This window comes from Temnothorax longispinosus, chromosome 9, assembly GCF_030848805.1.
Source record: "Temnothorax longispinosus isolate EJ_2023e chromosome 9, Tlon_JGU_v1, whole genome shotgun sequence".
Taxonomy (NCBI): domain Eukaryota; kingdom Metazoa; phylum Arthropoda; class Insecta; order Hymenoptera; family Formicidae; genus Temnothorax; species Temnothorax longispinosus.
This window is the reverse complement of record NC_092366.1, coordinates 553,129-578,385: the sequence shown is the minus strand read 5'-3', so window position 1 is coordinate 578,385 and position 25,257 is coordinate 553,129. Positions and strand designations below refer to the sequence as shown.

At 39.8% G+C, this 25,257-nt stretch overlaps 1 protein-coding gene across 2 annotated transcripts in view; it reads right to left on the bottom strand.

Annotated features, from left to right (window-relative positions):
- Positions 1 to 25,257, bottom strand: part of LOC139818687 (opioid-binding protein/cell adhesion molecule homolog) — a 96,659-nt gene that overhangs the window by 18,964 nt on the left and 52,438 nt on the right. Inside the window, exons 3-6 of one of the 2 annotated variants that reach the window (XM_071787508.1) lie at positions 11,555 to 11,724; positions 8,664 to 8,874; positions 8,051 to 8,162; positions 7,521 to 7,703 (exon numbers count right to left, since the gene is read on the bottom strand). In XM_071787508.1, the coding sequence (XP_071643609.1) occupies positions 7,521 to 7,703; positions 8,051 to 8,162; positions 8,664 to 8,874; positions 11,555 to 11,724 (676 nt within the window). The remainder of the gene's footprint in view (positions 1 to 7,520; positions 7,704 to 8,050; positions 8,163 to 8,663; positions 8,875 to 11,554; positions 11,725 to 25,257) is intronic. The other variant, XM_071787509.1, reaches the window with a different exon arrangement.

Here is a 25,257-nt window from a genome sequence, read left to right as displayed (position 1 = left end):
CAAGGTCGACAAGGTGACGGTTACAATTGTTTAATTTGCACGTACAAACCATATTGATTGAGGTGTCTCGAGACTATTTTAGATGACACGCGATGGTCGATCTTCTAATTGCGATTTTAATAATAAATGAAAACCAAAGAGCCCATCAGTCATCCAATTATTACATGGAGCGCGGTGCGCATCGATCCTCGTTCAAGTACCACGGAGAGTTTGACGCAAGCGGCAAATAAATCGTTTTCGCATTATTCTTCCTCCGTAATTCGACAAGTTCGATTGTTCGATGTCGACGTCACATTCGTTTCTAAAGTAGGTATTGACATCGATCGATGTCAAGTTAGGAAAATAGACGACGGAAATCCTCGATCGCTGTTGCTCGAAGGGATGATTAAACGAGATTCGATGACGGTCATGCGCGAGCTCGGACAGAGATCATTAAACGTGAAACAAGAAACGTGTGTGACAATCGTCGTCGAATAATCCTAGCCGCGTTAACAAATCGAGAGGTGAGTCTCAGATGACATTGATCGAATATCGAAGTGCAATGTTAATACGCGAGGAACGAATTGGCGAGTAACGAGGCGATGCGTGAAGAAAGGCGCGGCAAAGTTCTCCCTCGCGGAAGTTTGTCTTTCAGGAAGATAAATAAAAGCGAAGTGGGACATGAACCTCTTTGAACCTCGATCGTTGTCCATCCTGCGAGTGTAATGTGAAGCGATGGTGACGGGAGAATTTTCAACCTTTCCTGTGCGCCTTTCTTTTTCCTCTTTTCCTTCTCCCCGTCGTTTCTCTCGGTCGAAGACGGAAGACAATAAATCCTGGCGTGCAGTTACGGCACGGAGCGCCGTTAACTCCCGATAATGGCTCTGTATTAGTTTCGTCTCGTTTGATCGCGAAACTTTTCTTATTCTCGCGCTGTCGAGAGGGAGTCACGTTCGACTATAGCTCCACTTTGCTGTTGCACCACTGCGCACTGGTGGACTCGAAAACCAAACGATCGGCTTCGTCCTTCGATCGGCGGGTGCGCATCATTCGCGCGATTGAACACACGCGATCGTGTGCATAAGGGCCTTACGTGTGCGTCGCGTCGCGTCGGTCCTGTCGCCCCGATTGCTCGTCGGGCAAATTGAGGATTTGTTTGCGTTGGCATCCGTGCCGGTTGTCTTGATAAATCCTTAAGCTGTCGTGCGGAAATATCGTTCCACGTAACACGTGTGTTTGCGAGGATCTACATATCCTTAGAGCGAATAATTCTGATACGTGAGTAAACGGCAACTATGATAAAAGGCTGCTTCAACGAACGATGTTTCGTTCAAGATGAATCTCATAGTTCTAATAAAAGATGTGTCACAATTATTTGGAACCAATTTTATTCTCCTTGAAATACATATGTTATTGAACATAAAAATCCAAGAGACTCCTATTTTTTTATTTTTGAGATTTGAGGGGTAAAACAACTCAACGTTTATATTTGATTCTAAGCAATTCTTACCGAAATGATAAGATATATAAAAAAATTTTTCAGACAAAACATTTATGGTTTTTTAAATACATACTTTATATAACTATAACTATTTAGATTTTCCAAAAATTTTATATTTTTTTCATAATCATGAAAATTTTGTTTAAACATTTCTTTATGTATCTTATCATTTCGACTTTGAGAAATATTTTGAAAAACACAGTAAGAAATACATTAAGAAATACATAAGTTTTTTTTTAAATATTTTGTTATATCCATTTTGATGGAAATTGCTAAGAATAATGAGCGTTAGCTTTGAGAGATTCTTTTATCCTTTAAATCTCAAAATAGGCACTTATAAAAAAACGAGTTTTTTAAACTGTTTTAACAATATATTTCAAGAAGAATCAAATTGGTTCCGGACAGTTGCAATATGTCCATTGTAAGACAGTGATGTATAAGTTCTCAGAATTTTTGTTTGAAAAATCTTATCAAAATCGATATACCGCGATAGTTTACGTACGCGAATCTGACAGAAAACTTCTTTTAAAAGCGGACTTGTTAGTCCAGTTTAGAAAAGAAATAAATATAAAAATATTTCTATAAAATGCAATGATTTAAATATATATGTTCTAAATGTAACTAATTTTGTTAAATACTTTGTCGCAAAATAAACATTTTCATTACAATCTTGTAAAAGCATTATGGGGTTACGATGTTTTTCCGGAGAAATATCTTCAAATAACATATTTTCTGTGCACAATGCTATAAAAATTTAGAATATTATATTAATGTAAAATATCAGCGGAACGTGTAAAAATACAACGCTTTTATTAAGCAAAAATCTGATAAAATAAAAGCGAGTAATAACACAAGAAACGTCATCCTATAATATCAGGTTTAAATGGTAAAAACAGGTCATCTGATTGACATGTACTGTATACATAAATTATTAATCAAGCTAAATTATTTTCAACGGACATTACGACTCGTGTATATTTAAAAATGTAAAGAGAGAAAATTTTTTATGACGTCGCATCCCATAATTGATAACTGATTTCGATGGGGGTGCGGGGAACGCGTATAATTTATCGTTTTACGCCTTGTCGAAGAACTTGGCAGCGTTTCAGGTCGTTGGAAAGTTGACCGAGGCCGCACAGATGTATCGACATTTACTGGCCGGCTGCAATCCCGCTGATAAATTGCACGTTATTATTTTCCCGCAAGCTGCACGTGCTCGCCGATTTAATGACGAACATTCGTATAAATATTAATAGCTATTTATTAGAATACACCCAGGCATTGTTACTCAGATTTAGAATTGACAATTTAAATTATTTGCGTGAGTTTTTCTACATTAGAGCTGTAGAAAGGTATTAAGGTGATGCTGGAGCCGTCTGTATAACCGACAAAATTACCATATGTTATCGACCTATATCTTGCATAGACAAGGATATAGACAAGGATAGCACCTAACATTGCACGCATACATACGCACGACACTGGGTTAACTAAGTAATATTTTTTTTTAGGCTTCAAATCTTACTTCTAATTGCACGATATTATTCCTGACAGTTTTTTGTAGAGGGCTGCATCACTATTTTCTATAGAAAAACTGCAGAATTTTTGTATAAAGCAAATATTGTCGTCAGGTGAAGACAATATTTATAAAAATAAAATTTTTTTTTAGTTTATCAAAAAAAATCATGTACAGCCCTTTACATTTTTGTGCGTACTTTAATCGTATAAAAGGATTTTCCATTCTGTTCAGCCAATTCAAAGATATTGCTTAGACCGATTACGTCAGTGTCGCTGTCACTCCAGGATCCTTCTTATTTTATTTCAATTTATTTTATTTCCTGCTTTATTATTTTATGTATTCAGCTTCGACAGAAATATCTATTTCATGTTGTATGTTAAACTCGAAAATCGAAGATACGAAAAGCGACGATACCTACGTCGCGAGCCAAAATTGGGAACTCGCGGCGGCGATATCTCGCTCAACGATACAATTTGCAATTGCAAAATTATCGGTTCTGCATTAGACCACATGAGTGATGATAAACAAGGCAGAAATAATTTAATCAGGATCGCAGCACGGCGCGCGGCGATGCGGAATCGCACAACGTGCCGACAGATATTTTGGTGACTGGCGAGCTACTCAAACGGACTTCCGCGGTTCGGCAAAAGGGTTCGGCGCGCGGAGGGAGGAAGGCAACTTGAAAACACGTATCGTGCAGAGAGTTGCTTGCCTATCGCGGCTAATTACGCGTAATGCGCCCACCGGCCGCTTTGTTGTTACACACCGCGAAACTCGTTACTGAAATTTCACGAGTTCCGCGCGCGCGAGTTATTATACGATCGTGCGTTATACACGCGCTATCTCCGCGCTATAATCTCCGCGCCGACATTATCCTTCTCGTATTGTTCCGATGGGAAGTCTTCCTGGGGGAAGTCGAAGTTGAAATGCGAAGAGCGAGAGAGTGGGAGAGATATTACCCCCGTCCCCACTTGTATGTGAGAGAGAGAGAGCGCCCCTATTATATACAATACTCCGACTTTGGGAATAATGCATTCCGCGTATTATATATGTGGTGGCTTTCTCATAATGCTCTCTCTTTCTCTCGCACACTAGCACAATTTAACTCGCGAGTATTGCGGTACATCGCACGCAGTAACGAAGTCCTTTGATAAGTCCCATGGAGATTACGGGGACTTACATTCCTGTGTCGCGTCGCACTGGCCAGCGGGCATTTCTTGCGTATAATAGGTATGTTCTTGACAATTCCTTCCGCATCGCGTGTAGTTTCCGCCCGTACGAGGTCGCGTCGCAGAGAGAAGCAGACGTGTGGAAAATCGTTTCTCTTTGCGGCTAAATTAATTAGGATTCCAGTTCGAATCATCGACTGGAAAGATTTTTCCATTTGTCGTGTGAACTTCACGATTAACGTCGCTATTTTTTCGAGAAATGTATATACAACGAGCGTGATATATACTGAAAGTGGCCCGAAATTGAAAGGGTTAATCGAAGCTTTTGCGGGCCACCCTGTGCCGCAAACATTTGCCCCGAATTCGCTGCGTATATACCCTCGCCGCGATTTACTTCCGATGGCCGCGTAAGTACTTCCGATAGCTGCGGTATTGCTTCCGATAAGTTCGTATTATCCTGGCGGGGAATCGAAGTCATGGAGAGAACGGGGGCGCATAGGAAGATATTATCCGCGGTGTATAACAGTCTCTCTCACCGTCGAGCAGCCACTTGACGTGCATATCTCAGGAGTTCGCGTGCCACGACGCGACGTGCGAATGTAGAGAACGTGCACGCAGTGGAAGGAGAGAGAAGGTGGGGGGGAAAGAGAGAGAGAGAGAGAGAAAGAGAGCGCACTTCGGTGAGCAACCGGGCGGGGATTTGCATGGGACAATATCTCATCTGATTTATCCCCCAGAGGCTGAGGGTGGAAAAGGGCAGAGACGACCGAAGGATTTATTTCTTCGGCATTTTACGCGCCGCACCGCGCGACACGGAGAAATAAAGAGAAGACGACGATCCTCCTTTCTTTGCGCGGAAAGAATATCCGGTTTATTGTCGGTTGTATGCAGCACGCGCGACCCCGAGCGTTGCGCGCTGAGCGGATCGGAGCGTATCGACGCGGCATGGCATCGCGCACACAGACAATGCGCGCGCGCACGCGTTTATGGCCTTTACCGTTTAGTTTATCGGTAGAACACTTTTCCCGGCCTCTACTTGAGCCCTCGTGGGATTTACGGCCCGACCCGTAAAGTCCGACTCCACTTACTTTCGCGCGTCCTGCGTCCCACCCGCCCCCGTGACTTCAACATCGCGCCGCGCTCTCGTCTCGCACAATCGAGGGTCGTGACTTCGTTCACCCGGTTCGCCGTGTTCGTCCGTCAGCAGATAGCGTCGTCCTCCACCGACGACTCGTCCACGGCTCGTTGGACGATGTCAACGTGTACTTGTTTCGCGGCAATCTCGGAGAATTGTCGTAAAAATACGTCGGCCCCCATCGTCCCTTATAGTCGCGCCCGGCTCTAAAATGTAACTCTGCCCATCGCAACGGTTTAAATGACATTATCTGAAAAGCCATTTCGACGCGATGCAACAAGACTATTGTCTGTGTTACTGTGTAAAGGTTTGTATACTCGGTGGACAATGTAACTTCCCCGACAAAAGATTGCTGTCAATGCGGGTTCCGACCGCTATTTCTGAACTCTCGTACATACGCACACGCGCGATTTCGTGAGCGAGTTCGAGGTCAACGCGATAACCATCAGACGACGAAGGCAACGCACGGTAGATTGGAACAGCGGAATTGGGTGACCGGGCTTTCAGGACTCTGTAATTTTCCTCCTTGCTCCATTAAACCTCGGGCCCGAAGGAAAGTAGTGGTGATGATCCTGGCAATTTGGAAACCAGTATATATAGGGAGTTGATAAACGCAATCCACTCCAGATATTCAGCTAATGTACCTTATTAATAAATTGCTTGCCCGACTACTTGCTTGACGAGAAAAGTTGGGAAATATAATGCCGATAAAATAATTTATAGCTTATTTGTGCGATTTAATCAAAAAGTTACGATCACATCTTTCGATGTCTCTCGATGATACCGTCATCGTTTCTATTAGTTCTTAAACAAAGCCACGGACCTAATCTCGATAACTCCGCATACATACGTGAGAGGATAGAAGGGAACGGTGAAGTTAGTTTGAGACTTCATAGTTTGTCGTTAGATACGAATATATACATATATATATGCTCAGTTGACGAGAGTTTCATTCCAGTAAGTTCGCGCAGGTTTCCCTACAGTAATTACTTGTAAATCTCTTACGAATAACGGCAAACGCGAGATTAATTCCGCCTACGAGGACGTGTAATAATTGGTGGCCTTACAACTGCAGAAAGTATACAATTAATGTCAAATTGTTTTAAATTGTTAAAGTCTGTTTAACGCGAATATCGTTATCAAACGAGCTTTGAAAGTAATATGAAAATTTAATTCCTTCACGATTTTGATACGATCCGCATTTTAAATGTGATTTATAAATACATATCAATCTCAAAAATATTCAAGACGCCTAAAATAAACCAGAAATAAATCAGCATGCTGCAATCGAGCGAGTTAAAAGAAAATCAATGACGCGCACTCGAGCGATTTAATTTTCCTTCTTGAGATTCTGCCGTTTTCTCCTACTTGTATCTAAACTGCGGGAACTTTTATTTTATTTTGCCAATTTTACGAACATCAGGATCAAACGTCTAAAACTTTTTCACCGTGCACGCATACAGGTATATATGCAAAGCTGTTTTGTGCGAATGCGCATTATTTATACAAACGCGATTGAATTGAAATTGTTTCTATTTAACCTGCCTTCAAGCAGACCGAAACTTCTTTTGCAGTAATACTTGAAACGTTTTATCGGAAACTTGATTAAAACTGATGCAAAATTGTTGAGATCAATTAATTAATTAATTGATTTTATGCTTCCTCGTTTCCGGCAAAGTCTACGAAAAGCTTCATCAAATTTAACGATAAATGTCGTTAATTTAACTATATTCTATTCTTTCGTATCTCACTAAATTTATATGTATAATAAAAATAAATTACAATAAATTATAAAATGATATTAATAGTTATAAAGCAATTGTGATGGCGAGAACCTACCGATATTTCTACATTTAAATATGTAAAGCGTTTGATTCCAAAAAAGATACAATTTGCCGAAAATCCATGCGGTAAGCGAACAATATAAAGCCTTTTTGTAGCGACACGTTGACACGGGTAGATATCACTTTGTATTTGAATGTATCTCTCGGGCAATTTTAACGTATACAGTGCATTTTTATCCGCGCTGACATATTTACATGCGTTTGAAATTTTATTTCGAAATGTCGGCGTCGAAACCATCCAAAAGGACCACCTCGGGAAAGGCCAATAATTTTGCCGATATTATAGCGAGAAAGATATACGGAGACATACTGCGACATTTTGGCGATAATATTGAGGATTTTCAGTGATATACGATTTTTATTCGCGACTCACCCACCATTGAGCACGTGGACGAGGACGCTCGCTGACTCGGCTGTGGATGGCGCACAGGTGTAATTGCCGGAATCGGCTGGCAGCGCTCTACTGATCAGAAGACGTGACGTTCGCGTTTGCTTCTCCGTCACGACGCTAATGCCCCCGCGTTGGCTGTAGTTTATCACGTTATCACCTTTGTACCTGAAAAATTAGCGAACATTGAATGTAAGGTAAAATCCACTTTAAAAAAGCTATGTATCTTTATAATATGCGAACGTAAAAACGCACGAGGATTTGCGGATCAGCGCAAACGCAAGATTATCTATAGATTCTAAAAACCATCGCCTCCAAGGACTAACTCTCCAGCGGAGATTCACTTCATCGGAGATTCGTTTTTAAGGGAGCTCGGGTTTGAAATTTTTCGATAAACCTCCACCGAATGGAGGTCAGTGTAGATTTGGATTTCGCGAAACTTCAGCTGTGTCGAAATAACATGTGGAACAAATTCAATCCGCGCTATATCGTCAAGGGAGAACGCTCAAACTCACCAATAGATGAAGGATGGTGGTTCTGGCGTTTGCAGCACGATGCAGGTCAGATTGATGTCGCTCCCGCTTTTGATGTAGAGCTCCGAATTGCCGTTGATCTTTGCCTTCGAGACTGCACACGGGGACAGAACAAAGTTAAAGTGGTTTTTGGCCAAGGAGCGCGGCACGGATCGTCGAGTAAAGCCCGGGCCCAAGAAATATGATCGCAATTTCGTTTAAATCGTCGCAAAGCTGCAATTAACTCCACGTCGAACCGCTCGAAAACGGCCGTTTAAAAATTCACTTAAGAAACAAACGGTTTCGGAAACTGTTATTGAAGTGCGACGGGAAATTTGTAATCGTTTTAAAACACAATCCCCCAGATCCCCATTCTCACACTGATCTTTCTTTATTTCTGTTAATGCAAGTCGTGATAGAAAAGAATCTTTTCTGACTGTAAAATTTATTATTGCTTCTAAATAATTATCTCATCATAATTTCGATTGTAATTTACTTGCATAACTCTTTATTTCCTCTTAACGCTTGAGAGGATTTAATCAAAATCCAGTAGATTTACTTAAAACTAGCGATTGAATCTTATCGTATAAAAGAAGAGATATATATGTGCACATACCTACTACGCTCAAGTTGAAAGCTTGACTAATTTTCGGCTCTGTCGAGACTTGACATTCGTAGATTCCACTGTCTCGCACTTGCGGCGAACTGATTTTCAAGGTCCACTCGTCGCTACCATCGCTGTGCAACGATTGGAAACGCTGGTCGTTTGTGTACGTTAGGATGCCAACAGTGAGGATATGCAAATCCCGCTGCCTGATCCACGAGACCTGCGCAATCAAGAGACACCTGCTGTTGTAGCAAGATACACTCAAGCTGGACATTAAACCGAGAAGTTCGACGTTATGTCGCACAGATTCTATGTCACGGTCTTAAACGTACATTCCGCTTTTAAAAATATATCAGCGTAAAATAAAGTGTGAAACATCGCTAAACTACACAGAAAAAAAAGAATATTCTTAATTTAAAAATATTTTTAGTTTTAACATAAAAATAGTTTTAACATAAGAATCTTGAAACAAGATTACATTGCGATTAAACGAAGAAAACTTACTTGAATGAAGTAATTTCATATTCAGTTCAACCAAGAAAAAAAAAGTTGAAGTAAAAAGTTGAAATTCTCATAAGAAGATCATAGATTATTGCGTAAGTATGTATGAGTATATAAATTTTGATTTGACACTTCTTTTTTTTCTGTGTATATTCCGCAAATAAAAGATATCAAGATTTAAAGATTAAAACACTAACGTTGAAATTCTTCATTGGTGTAATTATCGGTTTTTCTGATGGCATTATGCACACGCAAATGCGCATGAGAGAGAAAACCTTCGACTGACAGCCGGCTGTCGCGCGACAATCTGTCACCGGTGCGAAATCAAGGCGCTTAGGTGAAGCGCAATCGCGATGGTCGTGCTGATTCTACGATCGCAAATATAAACGTCCAGATGCATGTGCGTACGCCGCGTTATTGAAGGCCGATGGCGTGGCTGTGAATGGCGGAAGGGAGCTAAAGGGAGAGAGATCCGCAGAGGGGCGAAGCGGCAGGGCGCGAGAGAAATTTGATTTATCGGCGATTACGATCGGTGATTGGACTCTGACGGGTTCCTGTGCGTCATGCGGTGATGCATGAGCAGCGGGCCGATAACGCGTAATGTCACCGTTCGCCCGGGTGACCTATGCGCCTATCCGCGAAATTACTTTGCATTAGGACCGCGAGTGATGAATACCGGGTTAAACAGCGCGGGCCCGAGCGGCCTAATAATTCACTAAACCGCCTGAAAAAATGTCGCGACTATGTGTTTAGTATGCGCAATACCTCCACCTTTTATTATAACGTTTACGTACACCACTTTGCCACTTCACGTGACCGAACAATGATGGGACGTGAATTAAACGGGCAGCGGTGTATAAAAGCGATTTATTAAAAAATAAAATGAAATAAAAAAGAAATTTTGAAAAGAATATAAATTATTTTCTTTGTAAAAATGTGTTTTTTTTTGTTTTGTCCCCTCAGTAATATAACGTCAAAGAGCTCCCACACAAAGAATTAATTTTCTACGGCACAATTAGATTGCGTAACAATTTAACAAATGTCAGTCAAATATAAACTTTCTGATTATTTCCCGCTAGAAATAATGTTTCGCGGTACAATGATCATAGTTTGAAATATTTCGAACAGAAGATCGTGTGTTATTAAAGCTTTGTTAATTTTCTAAATTTGCGCGAGAAAATGTATGCGCACGTTGAACCGTGAAGAGTTATACTTGCCCTGCGAGTTCGCGGGCGGAAATAGGGAAGAAAAAAAAAGAACGCGAAAAGGCGTTACAAAAGCCTTGCGCGCGCGAAGATGTGAACTAGGTTACTGTAAAAGTGCGAGGCGATGTCGCGTGGGTAAATGAGGAATGAACTCGTATATACGCGAATTGCAGGTCGTGCAAGTGCATTAGCAAAGAGAGCGGCGAAGTTTGTCGAGAAACGATTGCGGATTAATGCCTCCGCCGACGCCGTAACTGCGAATTTATTTGACTTCGAATTGCGTGATTCCGATCGTGGGGGAGACTTTCACGCGCCCGCACGTACGTTAAATTTATCAACGCCAGCGTGGAGCAACGCGCAAAAGAACACGCGATAGAATTTGAAAAATACACTTCGCGTAAAATGATAACATAATTGAAAATTTCGCGATTACCGAAATGAGCGTCCGCGATTTAATTTTGCAACGACAAATTTGTTGCGCTTTCGCTTCATTGAATCCTCTCATAATGGCGAAATTTAATCGCGAGGACTTGTTGACGCATAATCGAACGTTAAAGCGTCCACCAAGCTTTGCATAATTTACATAATAAGAAGATTACAATCGGTTAATTAATTTTTTTTTTCTAAAAACATGGGCGACATCGACAGCGCAGCAAGATTATTGACTACCGTATAGATTCGAGCAAAATAATTCCGCAATATTTTCCGAATTCTCGACTTGCACGTTCTGTCTGTAATCTTCCCGATGGTAAGTTTACTAAAATTGTGCTTGGTTGGATTATACTGGAGAAGCGAACAATATTATCGTTGTAACGATGGTACATTTTGACTGAAACAAATCTTTGAATAATTCTCACGAAATAAAAAAAACAGCAATCTTTGTTATCGCGATACAAATAATAAATCAGGAAACATAAGTATATTAAAAAAAATTGACTGATTCAAAAGAAGATTTAAAATGCGATGTAAAAATACTTTGGAGAGACTCAACTGTAATAAATATGATTTTCAACTGTACAAAGTATAAATATCTCATAAAACGAAATAAAACGAAATAATCTTCGAAATCAAAGTCTTATTGCGATGTTTAACGGACTCGCGATCTTAATCTATACTCGCGAAATACACAGCGTTCCCAAACTCGGGCGCTGTTATTACAACGACGGGTTCTTGATAAGGAAACTTGGAACTTACCGCACGATCGCCAAGATTGCGCACCCTGCAGTGCAGGTAAGCGGATTGCCCGACGGTGGTTGTGGTCTCCCTCTTTGTCGTGTTGTCGAAGTAAGGCTGACTAAAGGGTTGCTCCCAGTAGGAGGACGGATGGTGCTCCACTACAGATCTTCCGTTCTTGGCCGCGCATTCTGCCAAAAACAATAAGGCTCGTTAATGGGATTTATTTATCGACACACTTTAATGAAATTTTAACGCCGGGAATATTGGATTTTACATAAATCTCTTAAAAGCTCTGACTAACTAATTCCTTTTAAAGGCCAAAGATAGCAAAAATCTCTCCGACAATGGCGTAATTAGTCAAATTAATCGACATCCACGGTAACGTCGAGTTAAGTAAAAAGAGAAATTCGTGTAATAATCGAGCGTTCAGTCGGCGCAAATTAGAAATCATCAAAATGCGTAATTGAGAACAGATAGCTTAATGACATATCGATAATTGCTGGGAACTCGTGCAAATCGGATTGCGGCGCGACAATGCGATAAATTATGCGTTAACCGGCGAGACGGAATGTTATACAAAATATGGGAATTTCAAACTCGATCGAAACACGTAGTGTGATTAACTCCAACGTATATAAAATCTCGGTCACGTCGCGCTTTTCATAAGGAAATCGATTCTTCCCGCTCGATGATTCCCATTACCGGGAGAGTTTCTGCCGGAGCTTATCCGGTTGAGTTTGAAGCGACCCGAACTCTATCTCTCGGTACGAATACAGAAATTCAAATTCGAAACCGTTCGAGACGTCGTACGCCACGGACGAATGAACTCTGGTGGAACATCCTCCGGGAGTTTCACCTCGAAAATTTCTCGCGCATTACAGGAAAGTACTCGCGAGGTCTCTATACCGGAACGAAAATCTATGTCTAGGAATTGGGTGATTTACAGGCGGAGCGATCAAAACCCGTTCGTTAAGTAAAGTTACGCGCGTATACGTAAAACGACACTTGGTTCCCAGTGCCTTCTAATATGAATTTGATTACTCTTTGCATTTACTTTAGAACGTGAGAAATGGAATAGAGGTCTCACTCTCTCTCTCTGCCTTTGCACAAGAATTCTTTAAACAGGTCACATTTAAAACTGGATTTAAATAAATTTATTGACAATGGAAACACCGGTCTGAAAAGATAACGAATAAAAATAAAAGATATAAATTGAGAGAGATAATAATAAAATAAAACTGCTGTTGGTATACCAAGATCGTCTCATTAAAGACGTTTAATAGACTTTAAGGAAGAGTTTCTCAGCATCCTTCCAAGTGCAGGTGTTTTTCAAAGTAACGACGCCGGTGTGGCGTAAAATTCATGCAACAGTCCCTCATCAATTTTTTCAGCCCGCGTCCTCCATCCCTCTCCGCGGCCGCCGCTCGCCTCACTGATTACTTTATTCCGAGAAAACGATACTCTTGGTGGCTACGTAAAACCTCTCCCGAGAAAGCCTTTACGTGTATTATAAGACGAGCAGAGTGAGAAAATTTACGGAAGGATGCTGTCAAAGAATCTTTATTCTCATGTTGATACTCCATAAACGCAATATCCTGCGACCGCGTATAAGTAATGGAAACTTCAAATTATAATCAAAATTTTCTGTATATATATATATGATATTTAATATATTTCAATTTTAATATTTTGTATACTTTAATATATTACGTAATGTATTTAAATAAAGTAAAAATTGAACTGTGTGCACGTGTGCATCAAAATATAAATAGCGATACCAGCGTTTTATACATTTAAGCTGCGTTTCGATATTCACTGTCAGTATTGAAAATCTATAGTTTACGTCACGTGTATACTATAGATTTTCGGTACTGGTAGTGAATATAGAGAAACGCAACCTCTGATGTCATAGAAAAATTTTCTTTTGTTAATACATCGATTGGCCTGCATGTTTTGCAATTATTCAAATTAACAATCGCGAAATTCTTCGGCTTCAAAGCGAAATCCGGAAATGCCTGACCGCAGAGTCGAATCGTCGATATTCTGTTCGCTCGAAATACCGCGCGAAGTTCCACAATGCAGCACAAAAAGCAGCCGATTCCAATCGCCGACTGTTAATCGGGTTTTTGGCGTTGCAGCCGGCACGACGAGCGTGGCCGGGTGGCAAAAAAAGGCTTAAAAACTGCAGGACGGGTCAGAACGAGAGCTCGAAATGGATGAGTTTGTTAACCCCCGATTGTGCTCTTCTTTCACCGCTGAAAGTTCTCCTTCGAGGCGAAGAAACTCCAGCAGCGGGGCGAGAAGCTTCAGGTGTTTGCTAATGGCCCGCGGCGCCGAAACCAATCATTCGTTGAGGGTCGCCTTTCTCCACTCCCCGTTTGTTTAAACGTAGCGTATTTTTTTATCAGTCTCGTCAGTGTATTCGGCTTTCGTTTCCAAATATTAACGCGAACCTCGACAGAAATACGACGACGAACGTCACGGGTCCAGATATTTTTGCCAAGCGTTGACCTGATTCTATATTAACGTATCCTACATTTCAAGAAAAGACATCACGTAAACAAATTTAATTAAAAATTTTACGTGGAATTTAAATCTCGGCTTACATCGAGTAAGCTACACTGTTAAAGGTTAGAGAATGAAATTTAAACCAATACCATGAGTAAGATTTATTTTGTTATTTTTAACTAGCATGTGCATCAAAATGTATTAATAGTTTGAAACAAAATAGGATTATTTTAACTCCATTGGTTTAGTCAAATTAACATTGTTTTAGTTAAATTAACTACATATATTGAGTAGGAGCAGTAGCGACCTATGGAATAGTTAAAAATTACTTAAAATTGAGTTTAATTTAATCCTATGAATTCAACAGTGTAAACGTGTTATTTTCGGTTGGACAATGACTGACAATGAATAACGCCCTAAGTTGCGATCGCCAAATTGGAGCAGAAGCGTCTCGAGGTGTACACAATTGTAAAATAAATTAAAAATTTAGATAAACAATTTTCGTCTCAGTTTTGAAGTAAAGTACGCTTCATCTGCTGTATAATTAAATTGTAGAAATTAAGTTTCTCGGAAGGTTTCTCTTTGATTTTCGCCAAGATGAAACTTCCCGCCAAGTTACGGCAAGGCGGCAGGCTACGGTTTCGACCGGCGACCGAAATGCAAAAACTTGGGATATCCCAAAGTCCCTCATATCTCAACTATTTTCTCGCCGTCCCCAACGAAATTGACGCAGCGAGTGCTCGATGAAGAAGAGAAACCTACGACGGAACACGGCGAAGATGTACAAAGGCAACGTACAAAAGGCTCTCGATCCTCTTGATGTTCCATTCGCGATGATTCACGATCATACCTCAAAGACGCAAAGTATAGTGATATCGCAGAGATAAAGTTCTACTAAAAATCAGATCATTACATTTACCAAAAGACGTTACAGACAAAAAAGTAAAAAAAAGAAAGAGAGAGAAAGAGAGAGAGAGAGAGAGAGAGAGAGAGAGAGAAAGCAAAGTGGATTCGTTTGTTTAGTTCTTCAGGACAAACGCGACGCTCGCGCAAATGTATTTGTTAGCTACGGGTGCAATCCGTTTGAAGAGATTCCGAGACGAAGAACGCGGAGAATGTCGTCGAGGCGTCCGCTTTTCGTGAAAGTAACGCAACACTCCTCGTTGAAATCCAAGTAGCTTATGTTCCCGGCCTCTCAGCTTGTTCAGTCGCATGGAGAACTCGAACGGAGCGATGTGTCTTCGGATTCAGGACGTGTCCCGTCGAAAGAGAGAGAGAGAAAAAAAGAGAGAGGGAGCGCGAGAGACACGCACGAAATTTTTCTCACCAAATCCGGAAAAAGTTGAGGGAAAAGTTTCTATTTAAGAATGTGGAGAACGTTTGATTTTGTTCGTACTCACGTTTTTCTAGATCGCGTGAGTTTTGTTGGCATTTTTGATTTGTCAGATAGGTCATTTTTTGATTAAATATTACTTCAAATATGACATACAATTGAATATATGTAATAACAAGTATATGTCTTGAAAAAGTTATTAGGTGATTAGTTCAAAGCAACACGTATTGTTAATAGTGTCCTCCCGAAAAATCCATTGGGTATATATTAAACTCATTATCCGCGAGTTCATAAAAATCGTTTTGTTTCGCGATATTAATCGCGACGAGTTATTTAATAACATCGCGGTTGCGGAAAACCGCCGTCGTTTGAAAGATATCAATTAATTTTTCCAATATAATAGCATATCTATCGGATAAATTAAATATCAATTGTCATCGGTATTATCGGGAAACACTTTCGAAAGATTGAGAGCGTAAATTTTGGCTTTAAAACAATATATAACAATACAATTTTTACAAATGCAAAAATGCGAACATAAAAGAATTATTAAAAGTTAAAACGTAAGTAAATAAAATATTATCCAATGTCATTAAATAGTATCATTAAATAAATTAAAATTTAAAAATACATAAAAAAGAGCACATGCCATAAATCCATCAGACAATTACAAAAACATTTGTTTCATGGTTAATCATATATAGAGAGATTAATTCATTCAACTCGCGGAATTCGAAGACGTCTGGAATTCTACATGAAACTTTGCGGATGCATTTTGCGGTAACGCTCCAAAAATATCGAAGTGCCGTAAGTATTACGCGTAACACGAAACTTCTTGCTAAAATCTAAATGGCTTATGTCTGCCCCGCGTTGTCTCCTTTCCCCACGACGTTGCTCTCGAACGTGCGAACGCGAAGCGTCTTCGATCCATCGAGAAGCGCAAGCGAAGCACGTCCTCTTTTCCTCGTTTTTCTCCTTTTATTGCATCGAGTCGGTGTATCGGAAAGTTACATCGAATTAGACCGCGGCGCATCTTCTCTCAAATGGAAGGTATTAAATATTGGGTCGCAAACAATTACTCTCAAAGCATGGCACAGCGTTGCAATCGATATCAGCGAAAAACGGTTAGATAAATACATGCTGTAGACTACAGAAGTTTTATTTATTAGAAGAAATGTTGAGCTAATTCTTTATAAAGATAAATTTTATATAATTATATATTATACACTTTTTTCTAGAAAGCTTTATTTATAAGATTGAGAGCTTCCATGTGGGATGTAAGTCGAACTCCATTTTGAGAAAAATTACTTTTAACAGTAACTGCCAAATTATTAAAATAAAAAGTGGTGTAAAAATTCGCCTTAATTTTTTCTGAAACTTTTATATTCTTGTAATAAGTAAAAATATTTATTTTAAATATATGGCAAAAAGTGTAAAAAAAAACACTCTTGTTTAATGATACTTATATCCCTATATATATTGCATAACAATAGTAGTTTTGAGGAAAAAATAGAAACACATTACTTCAAAATAAAAATTTAGTACAAAAAACCAATTACAATATAAATATTATCTAAATATCCGGATCAGAGTCGTCATTGGCGCTTTGTACCAGTATCTTCATGGGCTTCTTTCAGCTTCGTGCGTCCGTGTAAAACTGGTGGTTCCTTTCGGAGACGTATTGTAAGCATTTTCTTACATCCCTCTATTTCTCTTTTGATATTTACTTGGCTCCGGTTTACAGTGTTCCAACTCTGACAGTTTTCTTAGCCCGCTTTTGGCAGGCTTTTTGAATGCGCTTTTCTTTGCCCATCAAACTTATAAGGTTGTAAGCTTATCTCCTTTTTGCAACAAAAAAATAGGGATGTAAGTCGACTTACATCTCTCTTGCATGGAGGCTTATTTATCTTGTAAATTATAAATAATTATATGTAAACTAGAACGCGAGTTTGTCAAGTGACTTCAAAAATACACAAACGTATTCCTATAAATACAAATGAAAAAGTGCGCTTATAACTGCGATCGTTGAGTGCGAAAGAATTAAAGGTAAAATTACAGAGCGACATTTTTAGAGAATAAAATCAGCGAAGGAATGGAAGTAATTAAAAATGTCAACACAAAATGGTATCATCGCGAGATGGAGGCGGTTTTAAGCGCTTCATTAACAAGGATGGATGAGGAGAACGAGAAATCTCCCCAGTAAAACCGTAAAACAAAGCGCAGGCCTTTACTTATACTATTTTGTGAACTCGCGAACGCTGCGGTCGGACGAGTTTTGCGGGAGTTTCACGGTTCGACGAGTTGAGAAGCAATAGCGGCCGTTTTAAAAGGAGAGTACGAGCGTAAAGTGGAATGAGAGAGGTAGATTAATTCTTTCGTTTAAGCAAGGCCCGCAAATGTTTGCGGTTCCTGAATTCTTAATGCGTTTCAAACTAATTGCCAATACAAGTAGATATCTGAAAACAATTTGTACTTTTTTTTTCTCGGGCAATTATTAAAGTACAGTTAATTTTACATTTTCCTCATTGTAATTATCGTTAACATAACAAAATATGTGTTGACTTTAAAACATTATACAAAGAAATTTGATTATATTAAGAAATATAAATCAAATTAGTTTGCATATAATTCATTGCATAAAAAATAATAATTTATGCAAATTTATGTACAAATTAATTTTATATACAAGTATATGTCTTGAGTGTCAAAAAAATCGTAAAAGACTTGCATTATTTTGATTGATAAAAAACGTCGGCGTGTAATTGTAGCAAATATTGCGCGGAGACATATCCCGATACCGCGTTTGTGATGAACGTTGTCATAAATTTTAGAAGGGGATAGACCGCTGCCTGTCCACCCTCCTTGCACTCTAACTCCCGTATCCGTCGCATGTCCGCGCATCTATCAACGATTTAAGGGTCGTTACTAACCGTAAGCGAACCGTGACCTATTACGATGCAGATTCGGGCTCGCTGCCGCTAAAGTGACTGAGATTCACTCGGGAAAATTTTGCGGGGGCACGCGTCGGCAATTTTAAACGCACATGCACGCCTCATTAGAGGCACGTGTTATTTCGATTATCGCTCCGCGCGTTGCATTAAATTCTCGTATACGAATGCTAATCGGCCAATGCGCAACCGCATATCATACGATAAGATTCTTCAATGGACTATACAGCAATAGGTGCGTCAACCAAATGCGAAAAGGAGAGAAATTTAACATTCGCCATTCGCTGAACGGAGCAAGATGTTTGGTTCTCTATTCAGCGCGCATTAACTCGACAACATTGAACGAGAATAGTCAAAGTCGTCCCATGAATCAAGAAGGAGATATTACGAGTAAGATGTTTCGACATTGCATCCATTCAAGGAGTATTAACTCGATATCACGGGAACAAGAACCGCCAATGTCATCGTACGACCCGAGAGCGATGAGAGAGGAATGTTAGAAGAGCGCAAGATGTTCCGCCGGTCGCGTCCATTTATCGAGATATTAGCTAAATGCCCCGTGACTTCGCGACAGGAGGGATGGAAATGTGTTAGGCGCAAGATGTTTCGCTTTCATTCATGGAGTATTAACTTGATTCTCCGGTACGAAAACGAGCTGGTACGGTAACTTGCTGAAAGAGAGACGATACAGAGAACAGAATGTAGAACAGAATGTAGAAGACGGAACACACACAGAACTTCCAACGTACGGATAGTCGGATACAACGCAATTTCGTGAGCACTGGTACTCGTGTAATAGACATTTATAAAGGGAAACTTATTCAAACAAATTTACGTAATAAACCCCGCGGGTACAAATGGTACCTATAAACGGACCTATTCGTCGCTACGGTCCGCCATGGGACATTTCGCGCGATCAACTTCAAGCGCTTATGTCGTCGTTCTCTCCACGACCTCGAAGATAAAGTACCAAAGGGAAGTTAAGCTCCTTATCGCGCGAACCAGAAACGCCGGTCGCGGCCGGACCGACCTCCGCTCAGGCGAATCAGGGATTCTTTTCTAGGCCGACGATTTCGCGAATGGATTCGGCCGTATTCATCTCCATTGCGACAGCGGTCGTTGCGAACGGCTGGAAGGGGGTAGCCGGGATAGTGTCGCTCGCAAACAGAGAGACGGTGACGGAAGGGGGGGTTGCTTTTAAGTAAGTGGAATGGCCGCGGATCCCTAAACTTCCGCGCGGGCGTTTGTCGAATAGAAACGTCCGCCGAAACTTTTCCAATTTCTTGCGTCAAAGGGAATATCCGATAAACACGGCCGCTCCGCCGTAATTAAAAGTACGCAAACCCACGGAGCCGCGCGCACTTCAGCGACAAGCCGTGCGAAACCGCGGATCTACTTAATCCCGCAGATCGACAGAGACACGAGAGTCCGCCGCAGCGCGGTGCCTTCAAGTTGCGAGATGAATCCCTTGTCGCTGGGCAATTGGACAACTTTCACGCAAAACTGTGTCAATAAACTAATAAAGAGATATCGAGAAGGATACAGAATGGTGAAATTGTTACATGAAAATTTCTAATATTTAAATTGAAACTACATCCAATTATTTATATTTTATTGAATTAATATATTATATCATCGCGTTGAAATGCGACAAGTATGAAATTATCATATAAAATATTAAATATAAAAAACATTAAATCTGCCTATTGAAATGTTATATAGCGGTAATTGATGATCTCGCGTTATTAAGACGCAGTCGTGACGTCAAAGTCAACGAGTCACGGCAAATTAGCAGGTCGCGATAACGAAGGCACGACGAAGGAATGACTGCGATACGCGTTCATCTCTGTAACGCATATCACAAAGCATACGTATGTAAACGCGGACAATCGGATGAAGATGGTAAATGATGCACGAGGCGAATATTGTTTACGGATTTAATGGCGAGTTTTATAGTTTGATCGATGCGCGGATTAAATCGAATATGTGGATTTGATCCAAAGCGCGATTTGATATATAACGATTGCGAGCGACCGAGTGCTATTCATTATTTCCGCCATATACGTATGTATTCATTTTACGTCAGTTCTCAGATTGAAACGATCATTATATGTTACGCGCAAACGTATTGTAACGCATTCTGTAAATTCACGTTTTATTTTATTGCACATATCGACAGCGTGAGTTTCTGTTAATTGTCTAGCCAAATTCAAAGCTACATTTTTCCGAATTTCCTGAGACTTTGTTCATTGAATATCACTATTAATTGCCACTTATCAAATAAAATATACTAGGTTTTAAATAAAAATCCTGCCAAGATAAAATCAATTTGATATTACACAAAGAATGCACGTTCATTCGAGCGCGCGTTTGCGGAATGTAATCAAGCCGATGATATTATCGAGATAAATTCGCGATCGATCCGCTCACAATGGGACCGATCGGCTAAGGATCTCCAAGTTTTATCAGGGCCAGACAGCGATGAGAGCGCGGTTTCAGCGCATATACGTCGCAATAATAATAATGGTACGTGCAGGATTTATTGCATTTTTCGGTTGTACAACAATGCCGGGGAGACAGGGTATAATAGTCCTTATTCATATTGACGCGTGCGAACTTATGCAGAACGTTCAAAACGCTCATGTCCGTGGTAACACACTTCCAGTACGGATCTTCGACAATGGCTAACGTCAAAAATATTGCTTTCAATAACGCGATAGAGGATGGAGGACATTTCCCGCTCGACCGACCCCCCTTCGATCGGAAGGAACTCTAACAAACGAGCTTTCGCATCCGTGAGAGTTACAATACCATTCGCCGAACGTAAACGCGACGCGCGTACGTGTACGTGTGGGTGTATGTGCGCGTGAATGCACGCGTATGTGTGCGTGCTCCTTTGCCTTGCAAATTTCGCGAATTCGGCCGCGCGTCCTCGTTACACGACTACGAGTCGTACGTCAACGAGCTCGCATTAGAGTCGTCGAAAATGATATCGTCGCGTACAGAATTATATTATTGTGAACAGGAGATCGTTTTTTCGCGTGGCCCTGCGATTGGAAAAAATTCGAAGTCACGCATAAACGCGACAAGTGTTCCAGTAAGGTATCAGCAATTCAATTCACCGTCCAGAGAAATCTAAATTTCTTCAGGAAAGAAAAATGATTCTTCTCGAAGAATGAAAATTTGTAATAAATTATATAGTTCTTTTTATAAAAATCCTATTTCATGTTGTAATTGACGAGGGATGTAATTTAAAAGCTACTGGAATTGTGTTACGAAATTGTATTTTGTTATAAAAAAATATTTTATTCTGCTCTCTTTTAGGAAAAAAAAAAAAGAAGAGACTGGCTATTTTCTTGGGCTAATTTCATCTCGCGGAGATCAATTTAAAGCTAAATTACAACGAATAGTACTATATATAACAGACACATTCGTAGCGCAATATAGTCGTCGGATGAAATTTTTGTCGAGTAATGTAAATTCCAAATTATCGAATCCTACCGAGCGTTGCATGTCGTGCGTCATTAGTCGCGAACACGAGAGTTTCTCGTTACCGAATCACTGGGCTCTAATCTTCGTAACGCGAAAAAAAGCGTGTCTTTGATGATCGAACACCGGACGACGCGTTGTCACTGCGTGGCACATGGGTTTTTGTGTTGCCGGATAAGCCTATCGATCTAGGACGCGTAGCACGACTCGATATCACGATCAGACTAACAGCGCTTTTATCGAAAACCTGAAAAACCTTCATTAATCCTGGGCACGTTCTCTTTTTTTTCGAGCGGAACTTGATTGCTCGCACGGCGATCGCAAAGTAGCAATGTAAATGACATATAATAACATGTATTTCATATTTTGTTTCGGTAATTGTATTTGTAACAATAATTATCTCGTTATACGAGTGCATGGGAGCCGAAATTAAAAATTCCAGGCCATTTCTCTCAAAAAGTTCGGACCAACTGGAATAAAATGTAATTCAACTGCAAAATCACGTTCCGTAATTACGGCAGATTTTATACGCAACATATCGGTCATTAATTAAACATCCAATAAATGATTGGAAAGAATTGGAATCCACGTCAACACGAAATGAGAAATGTGCAGCCACACATTTAGCACTGCGGCAAAACGCGCCAAGATTACAAGCCATTGTATACCGTATTGTAGCAGATATCAAATTAAAGCTCCGCGATAACTTACGTGGAATCCTCCATGTTGGCGCAGCTGCAAGATGTAACTTCGCTATTTCGATTTTGCAACCGCAAATTTTGCGCATCGGAGAGCAAGTTTACGCACTACTTTTTTTAATACAGGTTTTAATTAACTAAACTGTCAATCTAATTTCGCGAAGCTCTCTCCACGTTTTACCATCAGACAAATTGAAGAAACGTAATTCGAATAACGGAGGGAAAAAATATTGACTATGACTACTCAAGTATACGTGCGATATCTCGGATGTAATCAATTATGTTGGTCATTGCAGCCATCGATTTGATTATACAAGGTAGCTTTTTTAAATGAATCGAAAGGCGTGGTTGGGAATTGCCGTGGCAAAGTGCCTCGGGTCATGTCTACCAGGGCAGAGCAATTTCGTCGATTCGTGGCACGAAGAGAGAGAGAGGGTGGAGTGAAAGGCCGGGTGATGGAAAGATACGGAGAAAGAGAAGCGAGGCGGGGTGCCGCGCGCGCAAAGAGAACAGAGGCGAACGGGAGATATAGAAACGAGAACTGTCACGGACAAACCTTCGGTCAATTATAAGTTGCTTCGGGACGTGCCTCGCTTACGAAAGGCACCCGGTACATCCTTAAACCGAGGCGCAGATAAGACCGTTCGCTGCACGTCGAAACGCAAAAGGTTGCACGAGAGAGAGGGTGCAGCACGATCACGCAAACGATCGCAACGAAATGCAGATTCGAAAAGTCTTCGCCTGCGAATCTCCACCTCCATGTCCAAAGCATACAAAACGTGAGAAATATATCTCTTTCTACTTTCATTCTCATCTAATATATTTTCAAACAATTCACGAAGCGATATTTTAACAAAATGGAGAACAATGGTTCCCTCATATGATCAAGATTACTCATGATGTATTACATAGTAATACATAGTAATTTAAAATATTTTAATTAATAAATAGCATGGAGTTTATGGTCACGCGTTGTAATCTGATATAACGATAATGATTGTAACTTTATAAAAAATAACTCGGTATAAAACATGATAGATTAGGCATCAAAATTTTACAGAAGAGTAGATACCTATACTAATTACTAGTTCCTCCGAAAATTTTCAAGCAAAAATAACTAATAAGACAAAGAAAAAATAGGTAGTTCGACGAAGACACACACATCTTTATCATTATCATACTTTGCGATACAAACCGTGTGAAAAACACAAACCGTGCCGATTTTTTGCTCCTTTTCATACGCCGGTTTTCAGAAAATCTAAGTAAATTATATGGCTGTGTGTGAGTCATTCCGCCGAACTGCCCTTTCCGGGGAAACGGTAAAACGTAAACGTGATTTTATCTAAAAGTTCGATATCGAGCAATACAAAGAAGGAATGGAACCACCGATCTATCGAATCACGGAATCACCAAATAACCGCGTGGAGGCAGAATCGATTTCATTGGCGCTGCCGATCTCTCCGCAAACTTCATCGATGTCCTACGTTTCTCTTTTTACTTGATATTACTTCGCAACTAAACGACGAACTTAAGTTAAGATCTTATGGGAAGAGCGAGGAGAGAGCGAGTCTTGCTGCAGATCGCCATTATCGTATTCTCTGCCTTCTAGTGGAAGCTCTGTATAAAAATTTGCATTATATTCGGCATCTTGTGAGAATATTTGATCAGTCAATAAGGTACAATTGAGAAATCAGCGAGTAATTATTGGATTTATCCTTATTTCTATAATTAGATATATAAAATAAAATAATAAAAATGTATTTGCCTTTTACTGTAAAATTGTTTTTTTTTTAGTCTTTAAATATATAACTCTATTTGTACGCCGTAATTAGCAATGTAAATTTTAATAAAATTGTTCTTTCAATATTTTGATCGAGATAACATTTAAGTTGATATCGGTAAATAACATTATTATCCCGATTTTTATCAATAATTAATCTGCGCGAGAGTTTCCAACAATGAATATTGAGTGGTTCCAATTGACTTCGCGGAAATCCGATAATCAAAGTTACGATAAATGACCTTTCAACCAGACAAGAACTAACTTCCTCATTAAATTCGATTGCAATATGAATTACCGATTGTAAAAAAATTTCAATAAACTTCATTAGAAGTTAATTAAACGATACAAAGAAATACGACTACATTTCGTCAATTGGGACATTCGGGCAAGACGTGTATCTTCAGGAAATCGGGGAAGAATCGATTTTGTCTATATTCGAACTTCGTTTCACTGACTTTAATACCGCTATTTTATATGACCTCTTCTTGATAGCGTATAGAGATCCTGGAGATGGACCAAGAAATAGTATAGATTCGTATCATTGGACCTCGGTTGTTTCTTCGAGCATGGACAACCTCCTAAGGGCACCATCGTCGTAAAATGTTTCTCTTCGTTATTTCGGTCGAGCAATTTTTCAAGAATTGTCTCAACAAACCTTTTAGTTTTTATCACATGTATAGTTCATTAAATTTTGAACAATTCGAAAAAATTTTGAGAAAATATATCGCATTTTCTTGTAATATTTAGAATAACGATATACTACTTATATCGCAGAAATAAACGCTGCAGCGAAAAACGATATTTTACTATCAAATTATTATATAATGTGAAAGAAACCATATTTTCATATGGGGTATATACATATAAGTGCACATAAAGAGTACATCTAAAGTTCGAAGTTTAAGATAGTATAGAAGATAGAGTGTAAATTTGTTGTAGGGGAATTTCTGTATTGCATCTCG